Below are 15,824 nucleotides of genomic sequence, written 5' to 3'. Positions count from 1 at the left end.
CCTCGTTATTTAAAGAAAAAAGTTAGTTAACAAAGCAATTATTTACAACAACTTATTTAGTTATTATTAGTCCACTCAACATGGAATATCTTTTAAGCAATATTTTAATAATTATTTTTATTGGAAATATAAAGAGTTACGATTTAAATGAATGTTTAAATCCTCCTCTTGTTGCTAATGTTAATTTAGAGAGGTTATTGGGAACTTGGTATGGGCAATACGTTGGAACGAAAAAAGAAGCAGAAAAGAAGTGTGTAACATACACCAATCAGCTTGTAATAGACGATAATGGAACTGTTATGGTAAATATACACAGCACATGGAGAGTTGATAAGTTAATAATTATTAAGCATTATTAAAATAATTCTTTAATTTTAACTTTTAGGCAAAATAAAAGTGTTGATTTCAAGTCGTATCCAATTAAAAACACGTCAGCGAGTAAAATAGTTTGGCAAAATAGTAAACTAATTAAACTAAATTAAATTAATAAATTCTAATTAATTAAACCTTTTAGTTACCCGATTTGGTTGGTTGGTTAACACCGATTATTTGTATTGCTCCTGGTATATTTGTATCCCAGATCATGCGGAAAAAGGTATCGAAAAAATTAATCACTTCATTTTTACTTTTCCTTAATCTTATTTCCTCTTAGGTATCGCTTTTATAACAACCAAAGAAAAGCACCCTTCAAGAGCAACAATAAATAAATCTCTCGATAGCCTCAAAAAAATTAATTTCGATGTTTCAAAATCGCCGGTTTATCCAATAAATTGGAATCAATGTGATTAAATTGTTATAAAAAACTGTTCATCCAGGAAAAATTAAATTGGGTATAATTTAACCTAAAACATTCTTTTATAACACCAAAAAGTTGGAGTACTTAATTTCAAACCATTTAGGAAAAAATTATATTTCATAATCAAGAATCGTCAAATTTAAACGTTGATTTAAACAATTTTTTGTAACAAAACTATTCAACCTGGAAAATTAAAATTTGGTACAACCTAACCTCAAATAGTCTGTTATAACCTCAATCTGATTTTGTTTTCCAATTCCAACCCAATTCGGAAAAATCAATGGTTTTCTTTAATTCTATTTTCAAAAAACGTCAAATTCTAATCAACGATCTTTATATATTTTTATATAAAAAAAAATTTATCCAGGAAGCTTGAAATTGAGTATAACCTAACCTCAAACATTCTTTTTTAACACCAAAAAGTTGCAGTACTTAATTTCAAACCATTTGGGAAAAAATTATATTTCAGTATCAAGAATCGTCAAATTTAAACGGTGACTTAAACAATTTTTTGTAACAAAACTATTCAACCTGGAAAGTTAAAATTTGGTACAACCTAACCCCAAATAGTCTGTTATAACCTCAATCTGGTTTTGTTTTGCAATTCCAACCCAATTCGGAAAAATCAATGTTTTTCTTTAATTCTATTTTCAAAAAACGTCAAATTCTAATCAACGATCTTTAAATATTTTTATATAAAAAAAATGTATCCAGGAAGCTTGAAATTGGGTATAACCTAACCTCAAACATTCTTTTTTAACATCAAAAAGTTGCAGTACTTAATTTCAAACCATTTAGGAAAAAATTATATTTCATAATCAAGAATCGTCAAATTTAAACATTGATTTAAACAATTTTTTGTAACAAAACTATTCAACCTGGAAAGTTAAAATTTGGTACAACCTAACCTCAAATAGTCTGTTATAACCTCAATCAGATTTTGTTTTAAAATTCCAACCCAATTCGGAAAAATCAATGTTTTTCTTTAATTTAATTTTCAAAAAACGTCAAATTGTAATCAACGATCTTTAAATATTTTTATATAAAAAAAAAATGTATCCAGGAAGCTTGAAATTGGGTATAACCGAACCTCAAACATTCTTTTTTAACACCAAAAAGTTGCAGTACTTAATTTCAAACCATTTAGGAAAAAAATATATTTCAGTATCAAGAATCGTCAAATTTAAACGGTGATTTAAACAACTTTTTGTAGCAAAACTATTCAACCTGGAAAGTTAAAATTTGGTACAACCTAACCTCAAATAATCTGTTATAACCTCAATCTGGTTTCGTTTTCCAATTCCAACCCAATTCGGAAAAATCAATGTTTTTCTTCAATTCTATTTTCAAAAAACGTCAAATTGTAATCAACGATCTTTAAACATTTTTATATAAAAAAAAATTTATCCAGGAAGCTTGAAATTGGGTATAACCTAACCTCAAACATTCTTTTTTAACACCAAAAAGTTGCAGTACTTAATTTCAAACCATTTAGGAAAAAATTATATTTCAGTATCAAGAATCGTCAAATTTAAACGGTTATTTAAACATTTTTTTGTAACAAAACTATTCAACCTGGAAAGATAAAATTTGGTACAACCTAACCTCAAATAGTCTGTTATAACCTCAATCTGGTTTTGTTTTCCAATTCCAACCCAATTCGGAAAAATCAATGTTTTTCTTTAATTTTATTTTCAAAAAACGTCAAATTGTAATCAACGATCTTTAAATATTTTTATATAAAAAAAAAATGTATCCAGGAAGCTTGAAATTGGGTATAACCTAACCTCAAACATTCTTTTTTAACACCAAAAAGTTGCAGTACTTAATTTCAAACCATTTAGGAAAAAATTATATTTCTGTATCAAGAATCGTCAAATTTAAACGGTGATTTAAACAATTTTTTGTAACAAAACTAGTCAACCTGGAAAGTTAAAATTTGGTACAACCTAACCTCAAATAATCTGTTATAACCTCAATCTGGTTTTGTTGTCCAGTTCCAACCCAATTCGGAAAAATCTATGTTTTTCTTTAATTTTATTTTCAAAAAACGTCAAATTGTAATCAACGATCTTTAAATATTTTTATATAAAAAAAAATTTATCCAGGAAGCTTGAAATTGGGTATAACCTAACCTCAAACATTCTTTTTTAACACCAAAAAGTTGCAGTACTTAATTTCAAACCATTTAGGAAAAAATTATATTTCAGTATCAAGAATCGTCAAATTTAAACGGTGACTTAAACAATTTTTTGTAACAAAACTATTCAACCTGGAAAGTTAAAATTTGGTACAACCTAACCTCAAATAGTCTGTTATAACCTCAATCTGGTTTCGTTTTCCAATTCCAACCCAATTCGGAAAAATCAATGTTTTTCTTTAATTTAATTTTCAAAAAACGTCAAATTGTAATCAACGATCTTTAAATATTTTTATATAAAAAAAAATTTATCCAGGAAGCTTGAAATTGGGTATAACCTAACCTCAAACATTCTTTTTTAACACCAAAAAGTTGCAGTACTTAATTTCAAACCATTTAGGAAAAAATTATATTTCAGTATCAAAAATCGTTAAATTTAAAGGGTGATTTAAACAATTTTTTGTAACAAAACTATTCAACTTGGAAAGTTAAAATTTGGTACAACCTATCCTCAAATAGTCTGTTATAATCTCAATCTGGTTTTGTTTTCCAATTCCAACCCAATTCGGAAAAATCAATGTTTCTTTTTAATTCTATTTTCAAAAAACGTCAAATTCTAATCAACGATCTTTAAATATTTTTATATAAAAAAAATTTATCCAGGAACCTTGAAATTGGGTATAACCTAACCTCAAACATTCTTTTTTAACATCAAAAAGTTGCAGTACTTAATTTCAAACCATTTAGGAAAAAATTATATTTCATAATCAAGAATCGTCAAATTTAAACATTGATTTAAACAATTTTTTGTAACAAAACTATTCAACCTGGAAAATTAAAATTTGGTACAACCTAACCTCAAATAGTCTGTTATAACCTCAATCTGGTTTTGTTTTCCAATTCCAACCCAATTCGGAAAAATCAATGTTTTTCTTTAATTTTATTTTCAAAAAACATCAAATTCTAATCAACGACCTTTAAATATTTTTATATAAAAAAAAATTTATCCAGGAAGCTTGAAATTGGGTATAACCTAACCTCAAACATTCTTTTTTAACACCAAAAAGTTGCAGTACTTAATTTCAAACCATTTAGGAAAAAATTATATTTCAGTATCAAGAATCGTCAAATTTAAACGGTGATTTAAACAATTTTTTGTAACAAAACTATTCAACTTGGAAAGTTAAAATTTGGTACAACCTAACCTCAAATAGTCTGTTATAACCTCAATCTGGTTTTGTTTTCCACTTCCAACCCAATTCGGAGAAATTAATGTTTAACACCAAAAAGGTGTTAATTTTAAACGACTTAGCAAAAAGTTAATTTTCAGTACCGAAAAACATTTCGGTTCGACTTGAAATGATTGATTAAATTGTTATAAAAAATGGCTTTGATGTAATTTACGCGCATTTTTTTTTTTAAATAAAAAACTTTTAACTTTTTCGAACGTATAACAAATTGTGCCTGGGTTTCAACCCGACGCCTTTGAAAAAGAGGGCTTCGAAGCATTGGGGTTGGTATAATTTGCTACCTGCAGAGTTCTTTTAAACTTTGACAGGAACGTTTGGCTTGAGCCTCGGCAACAGCTGGTTGTAAAACGGTGTGATTGATTTTTGATTTATCGCTTAATCTGTTACGTCGGCTACCATTCGAAAACGTACAACTCTACACGGATTTTTATTAAATTCGTAACGAGATTTCCTAAAAACTACAAAAACAACTTTAATTTATTATATTATTGCTGTAAGTATAATATGGGAATAAAATAAAAGTTTTGTTTCATTGCAAAGTTTGTTCGCGAATTTTCCAGATTAATACCTGAAAAGTTTTCCAATTTGTTGTAGTCATACTACGAACTTTACTTATTAGGTTAACTGAAAAACATGTTCAAACTTTTTAGTTATAGGTTTATAGCAAAAATTAATATAAATCTGTATTTACGGAAGTAACGAAGAAAAGTTCATTTTCCTAAATAATATTTTAAACACATTCTTGGCGGATGCGCCGGTAAAATCGTTAATCCTCCACATATAGGTTATTGTAACAGATTTCTCCGTTCGTAACATCATTGTTGGTAATTCGTGTGACGTGTACATCTGGTGGTTTGAGATGGCATCGGTGTGGTTAAATTATACTCCCGATGCAGAAAGATTAGGGGAACATAAACGCGACCTCCCTTCGGAGTTTAGTATTCGAGATAGGACGTCGTGTTCCGACGTAGACGTCGCATACACAGAGAATTAATTAATAGATATGTGGGGTAAAGGGTGTTGGGGAGACGCGATGTGATGTTGGCATCTTCCTCGTCTTTGTTTGTTTCGAACCACATCGATAATATCGGAAAATTGTCCATAGTCTCACGCATACAACTACTGTAACCTAGAAAATAGTATATATAGAAATTTTAAAACCAACTTATTTCTGAGAAAACTAAATATGATGACTGATGACGATGACCATGTATTGGTTGAATTGCAAAATATTATCATTGCACAAAATCAGATTCTGTTGCATTCTGTTTGCATCATTTTCATTGGAAAAGACTAAAATCTGCTAATAATAGACAACATATCGAGTACAGAGAAGTGGAAGCTGTTTGACAAAGACTATATATTGCTAGAAGACGATTAGTTACTGCTTGAAGAAGACACTCTATTGTTGGAAGTATACTGGTTACTGCTGAAGAAGACTACATATGGCTGGACAAGATTATATTCTAGATAGAACCTAGAAATAGGCAACATATCAAAATTGATGGGTCTTCGTCAATAAAATCGATCATAACTCAATAAGTAAAGGTGTTGCAACAAAAAATTTTGGGCATAAGTTGTTTATAATGATGCAGTAATAGACAATCCATAACCAGATATAGCTCAGTTATCATTATATTCTAGCTAGAACCTGGAAATCCACAACATCAAAATTGACGGTTTCCGTTACTAAAGTCGATCATAACTCAATAAGTAAAGGTGTTGGAGCAAAAATTGTTGAACATAAATTGTTTGTAATGATGCAAGAATACACAATTCATAACCAGATATAGCTCAGTTATGATTATATTCTAGCTAGAACCTGGAAATAGATAGCATATCAAAATTGACGGGTTTTCGTTAATAAAGTCATAATTCAATAAGTAAAGGTGTTGGAGCAAAAATTGTTGAACATAACTTGTTTGTAATGATGCAAGAATACACAATTCATAACCAGATATAGCTCAGTTATCATTATATTCTAGCTAGAACCTAGAAATGGATAACATATCAAAATTGATGGGTCTTCGTCAATAAAATCTATCATAACTCAATAAGTAAAGGTGTTGCAACAAAAAATTTTGGGCATAAGTTGTTTATAATGATGTAGTAATAGACAATCCATAACCAGATATAGCTCAGTTATCATTATGTTCTAGCTAGAACCTGGAAATCCACAATATATCAAAATTGACGGTTTTCGTTACTAAAGTCGATCATAACTCAATAAGTAAAGGTGTTGGAGCAAAAAATGTTGAACATAACTTGTTTATAATGATGCAATAATGCACAATCCATAACCAGATATAGCTCAGTTATGATTATATTCTAGCTAGAACCTAGAAATAGACAACATATCAAAATTGACGGGTTTTCGTTAATAAAGTCATAATTCAATAAGTAAACGTGTTGGAGCAAAAATTGTTGAACATAACTTGTTTGTAGTGATGCAAGAATACACAATTCATAACCAGATATAGCTCAGTTATCATTATATTCTAGCTAGAACCTGGAAATCCACAACATATCAAAATTGACGGGTTTTCGTTAATAAAGTCGATCATAACTCAATAAGTAAAGGTGTTGGAGCAAAAAATTTTGAACATAAGTTGTTTACAATGATGCAGTAATAGACAATCCATAACCAGATATAGCTCAGTTATCATTATATTCTAGCTAGAACCTGGAAATCCACAACTTATCAAAATGGACGGTTTTCGTTAATAAAGTCGATCATAACTCAATAAGTAAAGGTGTTAGAGCAAAAAATTTTGGACATAAGTTGTTTATAATGATGCAATAATACACAATCCATAACCAGATATAGCTCAGTTATCATTATATTCTAGCTAGAATCTAGAAATCCACAACTTATAAAAATGGACGGTTTTCGTTACTAAAGTCGATCATAACTCAATAAGTAAAGGTGTTGGAGCAAAAAATGTTGAACATAAGTTGTTTGTAATGATGCAAGAATACACAATCCATAACCAGATATAGCTCAGTTATCATTATATTCTAGCTAGAGTCTGGAAATCCACAATATATCAAAATTGACGGTTTTCGTTACTAAAGTCGATCATAACTCAATAAGTAAAGGTGTTGGAACAAAAAATGTTGAACATAACTTGTTTATAATGATACAATAATGCACAATCCATAAAGAGACACAGCTCAGTTATGATTATATTCTAGCTAGAACCTAGAAATAGACAACATATCAAAATTGATGGGTTTTCGTCAATAAAATCGATCATAACTCAATAAGTAAAGGTGTTGGAGCAAAAAATGTTGAACATAACTTGTTTATAATGATGCAATAATGCACAATCCATAACCAGATATAGCTCAGTTATGATTATATTCTAGCTAGAACCTAGAAATAGACAACATCAAAATTGACGGGTTTTCGTTAATAAAGTCGATCATAATTCAATAAGTAAAGGTGTTGGAGCAAAAATTGTTGAACATAACTTGTTTGTAATGATGCAAGAATACACAATTCATAACCAGATATAGCTCAGTTATCATTATATTTTAGCTAGAACCTAGAAATGGATAACATATCAAAATTGACGGGTTTTCGTTAATAAACTCGATCATAACTCAGTAACTAAAGGTATTGGAGCAAAAAATTTTGAACATATGTTGTTTGTAATGATGCAAGAATGCACAATTCATAACCAGATATAGCTCAGTTATCATTATATTCTAGCTAGAACCTGGAAATAGATAACATATCACAATTGACGGGTTTTCGTTAATAAAATCGATCATAACTCAATAAGTAAAGGTGTTGCAACAAAAAATTTTGGGCATAAGTTGTTTATAATGATGCAGTAATAGACAATCCATAACCAGATATAGCTCAGTTATCATTATATTCTAGCTAGAACCTGGAAATCCACAACTTATCAAAATGGACTGTTTTCGTTAATAAAGTCGATCATGACTCAATAAGTAAAGGTGTTGAAGCAAAAAATGTTGAACATAAGTTGTTTATAATGATGCAAGAATACACAATTCATAACCAGATATAGCTCATTTATCATTATATTCTAGCTAGAACCTAGAAATAGACAACATATCAGAATTGACGGGTTTTCGCTGATAAAGTCGATCATAATTCAATACGTAAAGGTGTTGGAGCAAAAAATGTTGAACATAAGTTGTTTGTAATAATGCAAGAATACACAATCCATAACCAGATATAGCTCAGTTATCATTATATTCTAGCTAGAACCTAGAAATGGATAACATATCAAAATTGACGGGTTTTCGTTAATAAAGTCGATCATAACTCAACAAGTAAAGGTGTTAGAGCAAAAAATTTTGGACATAAGTTGTTTATAATGATGCAGTAATAGACAATCCATAACCAGATATAGCTCAGTTATCATTATATTCTAGCTAGAACCTGGAAATCCACAATATATCAAAATTGACGGGTTTTCGTTAATAAAGTCGATCATAACTCAATAAGTAAATGTGTTGGAGCAAAAAATGTTGAACATAACTTGTTTATAATGATGCAAAAATACACAATCCATAACCAGATATAGCTCATTTATCATTATATTCTAGCTAGAACCTAGAAATGGATAACATATCAAAATTGACGGGTTTTCGTTAATAAAGTCGATCATAACTCAATAAGTAAAGGTGTTAAAGCAAAAAATTTTGGACATAACTTGTTTATAATGATGCAAGAATACACAATCCATAACCAGATATAGCTTTGTTATGATTATATTCTAGCTAGAACCTAGAAATAGACAACATATCAAAATTGACGGGTTTTCGCTGATAAAGTCGATCATAATTCAATACGTAAAGGTGTTGGAGCAAAAAATGTTGAACATAAGTTGTTTGTAATGATGCAAGAATACACAATTCATAACCAGATATAGCTCATTTATCATTATATTCTAGCTAGAACCTAGAAATGGATAACATATCAAAATTGACGGGTTTTCGCTGATAAAGTCGATCATAATTCAATACGTAAAGGTGTTAGAGCAAAAAATTTTGGATATAAGTTGTTTATAATGATGCAATAATAGACAATGCGTAACCAGATATAGCTCAGTTATCATTATATTCTAGCTAGAACCTGGAAATCCACAACTTATCAAAATGGACGGTTTTCGTTACTAAAGTCGATCATAACTCAATAAGTAAATGTGTTGGAGCAAAAAATTTTGAACATAAGTTGTTTATAATGATGCAATAATACACAATCCATAACCAGATATAGCTCAGTTATGATTATATTCTAGCTAGAACCTAGAAATAGAGAACATATCAAAGTTGACGGGTTTTCGCTGATAAAGTCGATCATAATTCAATACGTAAAGGTGTTGGAGCAAAAAATGTTGAACATAAGTTGTTTGTAATGATGCAAGAATACACAATTCATAACCAGATATAGCTCAGTTATCATTATATTCTAGCTAGAACCTGGAAATCCACAATATATCAAAATTGATTGTTTTTGTTACTAAAGTCGATCATAACTCAATAAGTAAAGGTGTTGGAGCAAAAAATGTTGAACATAAGTTGTTTACAATGATGCAGTAATAGACAATCCATAACCAGATATAGCTCAGTTATCATTATATTCTAGCTAGAACCTGGAAATCCACAACTTATCAAAATGGACGGTTTTCGTTACTAAAGTCGATCATAACTCAATAAGTAAAGGTGTTGGAGCAAAATATGTTGAATATAACTTGTTTATAATGATGCAAAAATACACAATCCATAACCAGATATAGCTCATTTATCATTATATTCTAGCTAGAACCTAGAAATGGATAACATATCAAAATTGACGGGTTTTCGTTAATAAAGTCGATCATAACTCAATAAGTAAAGGTGTTGGAGCAAAAAATGTTAAACATAACTTGTTTATAATGATGCAAGAATACACAATCCATAACCAGATATAGCTCAGTTATGATTATATTCTAGCTAGAACCTGGAAATCCACAACATATCAAAATTGACGGGTTTTCGTTAATAAAGTCGATTATAATTCAATAAGTAAATGTGTTGGAGCAAAAATTGTTGAACATAACTTGTTTATAATGATGCAATAATGCACAATCCATAACCAAATATAGCTCAGTTATGATTATATTCTAGCTAGAACCTAGAAATAGACAACATATCAAAATTGATTGGTTTTCGTTAATAAAGTCGATCATAACTCAATAAGTAAAGGTATAAAGATGTATAGAGAGGGGTGTCAATGTAAAAGTATAGAGAGGGGCGCCAACCAAAGGCTGGGGGGAAAAAATATGTTGGTATTGGAAAAGTAAGTAGATCTGGTGACTTTAAAAAAAAAAAACATTCTACCTGGTTGGTAGTGGAACTAAACAACTACCAACCACTAGGTGTCGCGAATTTTTCTAGTTACTTTTTTTTAAAATCACCAGATCTAGTTACTTTTCCAATACCAACTAATTTTTTTCCCCCCAGCCTTTGGTTGGCACCCCTCCCTATACTTTTTTCGAGCGGATGACGTCACGGAGGTGCTGCAATCTCATCAATTTTGTTAAGTTTAGTTACAAATGAATAATAAAAAAGTATTTATACATATAAAGGTTAAAGTATGGTAAATGTTTGGTTAAAATAGTGTACCCGTTGTGGTTTTCTGCATTCAAATGTGGTAACATAATTCTAGTCAATTACAGCCGGTGTGTTTCGGTAGGCGACGTTCTCTGCGGTCAACCATAGCCGAGAAGTTTGCGGAGGCTTCAAAATTGTTTTATTGGGCCCAACTTCAACTTCGCACAACTACCGGCGCGTTATTAATAATTTGGCGGCGTCGTTAGTGGGGGCGTTGGCGACGTCACGACGACAACCGACGCGGCGCAAAACAACGCCGAAAGCCGCTAATGGATTGCGGAAATTCCCGCACAGCACAAGAGAATTTCATACTTGTTGATAAATCGAACAACTTTTCAATAATAAACGGGAATATAAATGGAATACTCACGGTTTGTGATGCAAAGTAACCATAATCCCGAAACGGTCATTTTTGATAAATATTCCTTATCGCCGGTTCCATTATAGGACGGATTTGGCATTTTTTCTTCCGTTTGTAACCAATTACTAGTAAAAACCGACACTAACACAACCACTAAGGAGACGGTCGCTATTAAGGGTGATAAAATCCATAGGCACGGAAGTGCGTCTTCGAGCGTTTTAAAATTTTGATCATCATTGCTCGCGCTGGAGCATTCAGCGTTTTTAGGCGTGGTTCTGTGCATCCCAAACGATTTATCTTTTGGACTTCATCAGAATCGTTTTTGATTCGAATTTGATTTTTTCACCATCATAAACTTCTTTTAACCCTGAAATAAAACAAAAAATACAATAAATATTTTATATCCTTTTTATATCGGATTCAGATCAAAGCGTGGTGTATCTACGAATTACCCCATAGTGTCGTTAGTTGCTTTGATGAATGCCCCCTTTGAAGTGGGATACCCTTTATTGACTCCACTAAAAGCGAAAATTTTAGGGTAAAAAGCTTGATGAGTTTTTGATTACTTTTATTATCGTATATTTTTAATACGCCAAGAAAGTTTTAAAATTAACTGGTTGTTAAAAATTAAGTATTAAGGGTGGGTGCTAAAGCGGTTTATTCAGAAGATGTTGTCTCCTCACCGGGAAGACCGGGATGGGGAAGCAATGTTCCTTTAACTCAATAAGCGGTAACTGAAGGGTGCCATCTCTCTAGAGTAGAAGCGGAACGCTAAAAGCTTTCCTCTTTGTAGTAAATTTATTATCCTTAGACAATTCCTTCGTATAGACGATACCTCCCCCATTAATAATTCGATTAAAAAAATCATTAAAATGTTTTAACCCACCCTGTATGTTACCCTCGTAAAGTACACCACACGAATTAAGTAAAGTTAACCAAGTGGAAAACGAGCTGCAACTTGCATAATTCGGAGGATTTATGAGATTGTAAACTTTAACGCAAACGTATTAACACTCAAGATATTTCCTTAAATGATAAAACGAAAAAGATTCAGATTCATGATTTTTTGGCAATCGACGTTATGGTCACCACTGATTCAGCTCTTATAAATAAAAAATGGTAATAATTGGGTTCAATCTTTTTATGGATCTAGTCTTTATGGCCCATTACTAAGGTTTTATGTATAACAAGTTTTTCTCCATCGCTTTTAGTTTTTAAGTTACGATTGAGTTAATTTTCGAAAATCAACAATTTTTATGTTTAATCGGTTTAGAGCTTATAAATAAAAAATGGTAATAATTGGGTTCAACCTTTTTATGGATCTAGTCTTTATGGCCCATTACTAAGGTTTTATGTATAACAAGTTTTTCTCCATCGCTTTTAGTTTTTAAGTTACGATTGAGTTAATTTTCGAAAACCAACAATTTTCATGTTTAATCGGTTTAGAGCTTATAAATAAAAAATGGTAATAATTGGGTTCAATCTTGTTATGGATCTAATCTTTATGGCCCATTACTAAGGTTTTATGTATAACAAGTTTTTCTCCATCGCTTTTAGTTTTTGAGTTACGATTGAGTTAATTTTCGAAAATCAACAATTTTCATGTTTAATCGATTTAGAGCTTATAAATAAAAAATGGTAATAATTGGGTTCAATCTTTTTATGGATCTAGTCTTTATGGTCCATTACTAAGATTTTATGTATAAAAAATACTTCCCCATCGCTTTTAGTTTATGAGTTATGATTGAGTTAATTTTCGAAAATCAACAATTCTAATGTTTAATCGGTTTAGAGCTTATAAATAAAAAATGGTAATAATTGGGTTCAATCTTGTTATGGATCTAATCTTTATGGCCCATTACTAAGGTTTTATGTATAACAAGTTTTTCTCCATCGCTTTTAGTTTTTGAGTTACGATTGAGTTAATTTTCGAAAATCAACAATTTTCATGTTTAATCGGTTTAGAGCTTATAAATAAAAAATGGTAATAATTGGGTTCAATCTTTTTATGGATCTAGTCTTTATGGTCCATTACTAAGATTTTATGTATAAAAAATATTTCCCCATCGCTTTTAGTTTATGAGTTATGATTGAGTTAATTTTCGAAAATCAACAATTCTAATGTTTAATCGATTTAGAGCTTATAAATAAAAAATAGTAATAATTGGGTTCAATCTTGTTATGGATCTAGTCTTTATGGCCCATTACTAAGATTTTATATATAACAAGTTTTTCTCCATCCCTTTTAGTTTTTAAGTTACGAGTGAGTTAATTTTCGAAAATCAACAATTTTCATGTTTAATCGGTTTAGAGCTTATAAATAAAAAATGGTAATAATTGGGTTCAATCTTTTTCTGGATCTAGTCTTTATGGTCTATTACTAAGATTTTATGTATAAAAAATATTTCCCCATCGCTTTTAGTTTATGAGTTTTGATTGAGTTAATTTTCGAAAATCAACAATTCTAATGTTTAATCGATTTAGAGCTTATAAATAAAAAATAGTAATAATTGGGTTCAATCTTGTTATGGATCTAGTCTTTATAGCCCATTACTAAGGTTTTATGTATAAAAAGTATTTCCCCATCGCCTTTAGTTTTTGAGTTATAATTGAGTTAATTTTCGAAAATCAACAATTTTGATGTTTAATCGATTTAGAGCTTATAAATAAAAAATAGTAATAATTGGGTTCAATCTTTTTATGGATCTAGTCTTTATGGCCCATTACTAAGGTTTTATGTATAACAAGTTTTTCTCCATCGCTTTTAGTTTTTAAGTTACGATTGAGTTAATTTTCGAAAATCAACAATTTTCATGTTTAATCGGTTTAGAGTTTATAAATAAAAAATGGTAATAATTGGGTTCAATCTTTTTATGGATCTAGTCTTTATGGTCCATTGCTAAGATTTTATGTATAAAAAATACTTCCCCATCGCTTTTAGTTTATGAGTTATGAATAGTTATGATTGAGTTAATTTTCGAAAATCAACAATTTTAATGTTTAATCGATTTAGAGCTTATAAATAAAAAATGGTAACAATTGGGTTCAATCTTGTTATGGATCTAGTCATTAACGCCCATTACTAAGGTTTTATGTATAAAAAGTTTTTATCCATCGCTTTTAGTTTTTGAGTTACGATTGAGTTAATTTTCGAAAATCAACAATTTTGATGTTTAATCGATTTAGAGCTTATAAATAAAAAATGGTAATAATTGGGTTCAATCTTTTTATGGATCTAGTCTTTATGGTCCATTACTAAGGTATTATGTATAGAATATATTTCCCCATCGCTTTTAGTTTAGGAATTATGATTGAGTTAATTTTCGAAAATCAACAATGTTGATGTTTAGTCGATTTAAAGCTACTAAATAAAGAACGGTTATAATTGGGTTCAATCTTGTTATGCATTTAGTTTTTAGGGCCCATTACTAAGGTTTTATGTTTAAAAAGTATTTCCCCATCGCCTTTAGTTTTTGAGTTATAATTGAGTTAATTTTCGAAAATCAACAATTTTCATGTTTAATCGGTTTAGAGCTTATAAATAAAAAATGGTAATAATTGGGTTCAATCTTTTTATGGATCTAGTCTTTATGGTCCATTACTAAGATTTTATGTATAAAAAATATTTCCCCATTGCTTTTAGTTTATGAGTTATGATTGAGTTAATTTTCGAAAATCAACAATTTTAATGTTTAATCGATTTAGAGCTTATAAATAAAAAATAGTAATAATTGGGTTCAATCTTGTTATGGATCTAGTCTTTATGGTCCATTACTAAGATTTTATGTATAAAAAATATTTCCCCATCGCTTTTAGTATATGAGTTATGATTGAGTTAATTTTCGAAAATCAACAATTTTAATGTTTAATCGATTTAGAGCTTATAAATAAAGAATGGTAATAATTGGGTTCAATCTTGTTATGGATCTAGTCTTTATCGCCCATTACTAAGGTTTTATGTATAAAAAGTTTTTATCCATCGCTTTAGTTTTTGAGTTATGATTGAGTTAATTTTCGAAAATCAACAATTTTCATGTTTAATCGGTTTAGAGCTTATAAATAAAAAATGGTAATAATTGGGTTCAATCTTTTTACGGATCTAGTCTTTATGGTCCATTATTAAGGTTTTATGTATAAAAAATATTTCCCCATCGCTTTTAGTTTATGAGTTATGATTGAGTTAATTTTCGAAAATCAACAATTTTAATGTTTAATCGGTTTAGAGCTTATAAAGAAGAAATGGTAATAATTGGGTTCAATCTTATTATGGATCTAGTCTTTATGGCCCATTACTAAGGTTTTATGTATAACAAGTTTTTCTCCATCGCTTTTAGTTTTTGAGTTACGATTGAGTTAATTTTCGAAAATCAACAATTTTCATGTTTAATCGGTTTAGAGCTTATAAATAAAAAATGGTAATAATTGGGTTCAATCTTTTTACGGATCTAGTCTTTATGGTCCATTACTAAGGTTTTATGTATAAAAAGTATTTCTCCATCGCTTTTAGTTTTTGAGTTATGATTGAGTTAATTTTCGAAAATCAACAATTTTGACGTTTAATCGATTTAGAGCACTAATTTTTGATCAAAATCGACTTTTTATATAAATGTCTTGCCAAGATCGACCGAAGGGTTTAAAGTAACC

At 29.8% G+C, this 15,824-nt stretch overlaps 2 protein-coding genes across 5 annotated transcripts in view; one reads left to right on the top strand and one right to left on the bottom strand.

Moving 5' to 3' along the window:
- The window catches only part of LOC111417164 (stargazin-like protein), a 256,890-nt gene that overhangs the window by 182,241 nt on the left and 58,825 nt on the right, over positions 1–15,824 (bottom strand). For 3 of the 4 annotated variants that reach the window (XM_071195661.1, XM_071195664.1, XM_071195660.1), the window contains one exon: positions 11,190–11,547. In XM_071195661.1, coding sequence (XP_071051762.1) covers positions 11,190–11,463 — 274 coding nt within the window. In that variant the 5' untranslated portion in view covers positions 11,464–11,547. Of the gene's footprint in view, positions 1–11,189; positions 11,548–11,632; positions 12,119–15,824 lie in introns of those variants that run through there. The other variant, XM_071195663.1, reaches the window with a different exon arrangement.
- LOC111426791 (uncharacterized) lies at positions 82–1,008 on the top strand. Its single transcript, XM_071195665.1, has 4 exons — positions 82–302; positions 386–459; positions 515–595; positions 653–1,008. Exons 1-4 carry the CDS (start codon positions 289–291, stop codon positions 787–789), a joined length of 306 nt encoding a protein of 101 aa, XP_071051766.1. The 5' UTR covers positions 82–288; the 3' UTR covers positions 790–1,008.

This window comes from Onthophagus taurus, chromosome 5 (assembly GCF_036711975.1).
Source record: "Onthophagus taurus isolate NC chromosome 5, IU_Otau_3.0, whole genome shotgun sequence".
Lineage (NCBI taxonomy): Eukaryota > Metazoa > Arthropoda > Insecta > Coleoptera > Scarabaeidae > Onthophagus > Onthophagus taurus.
This window is presented reverse-complemented; position numbering and strand designations above follow the sequence as displayed.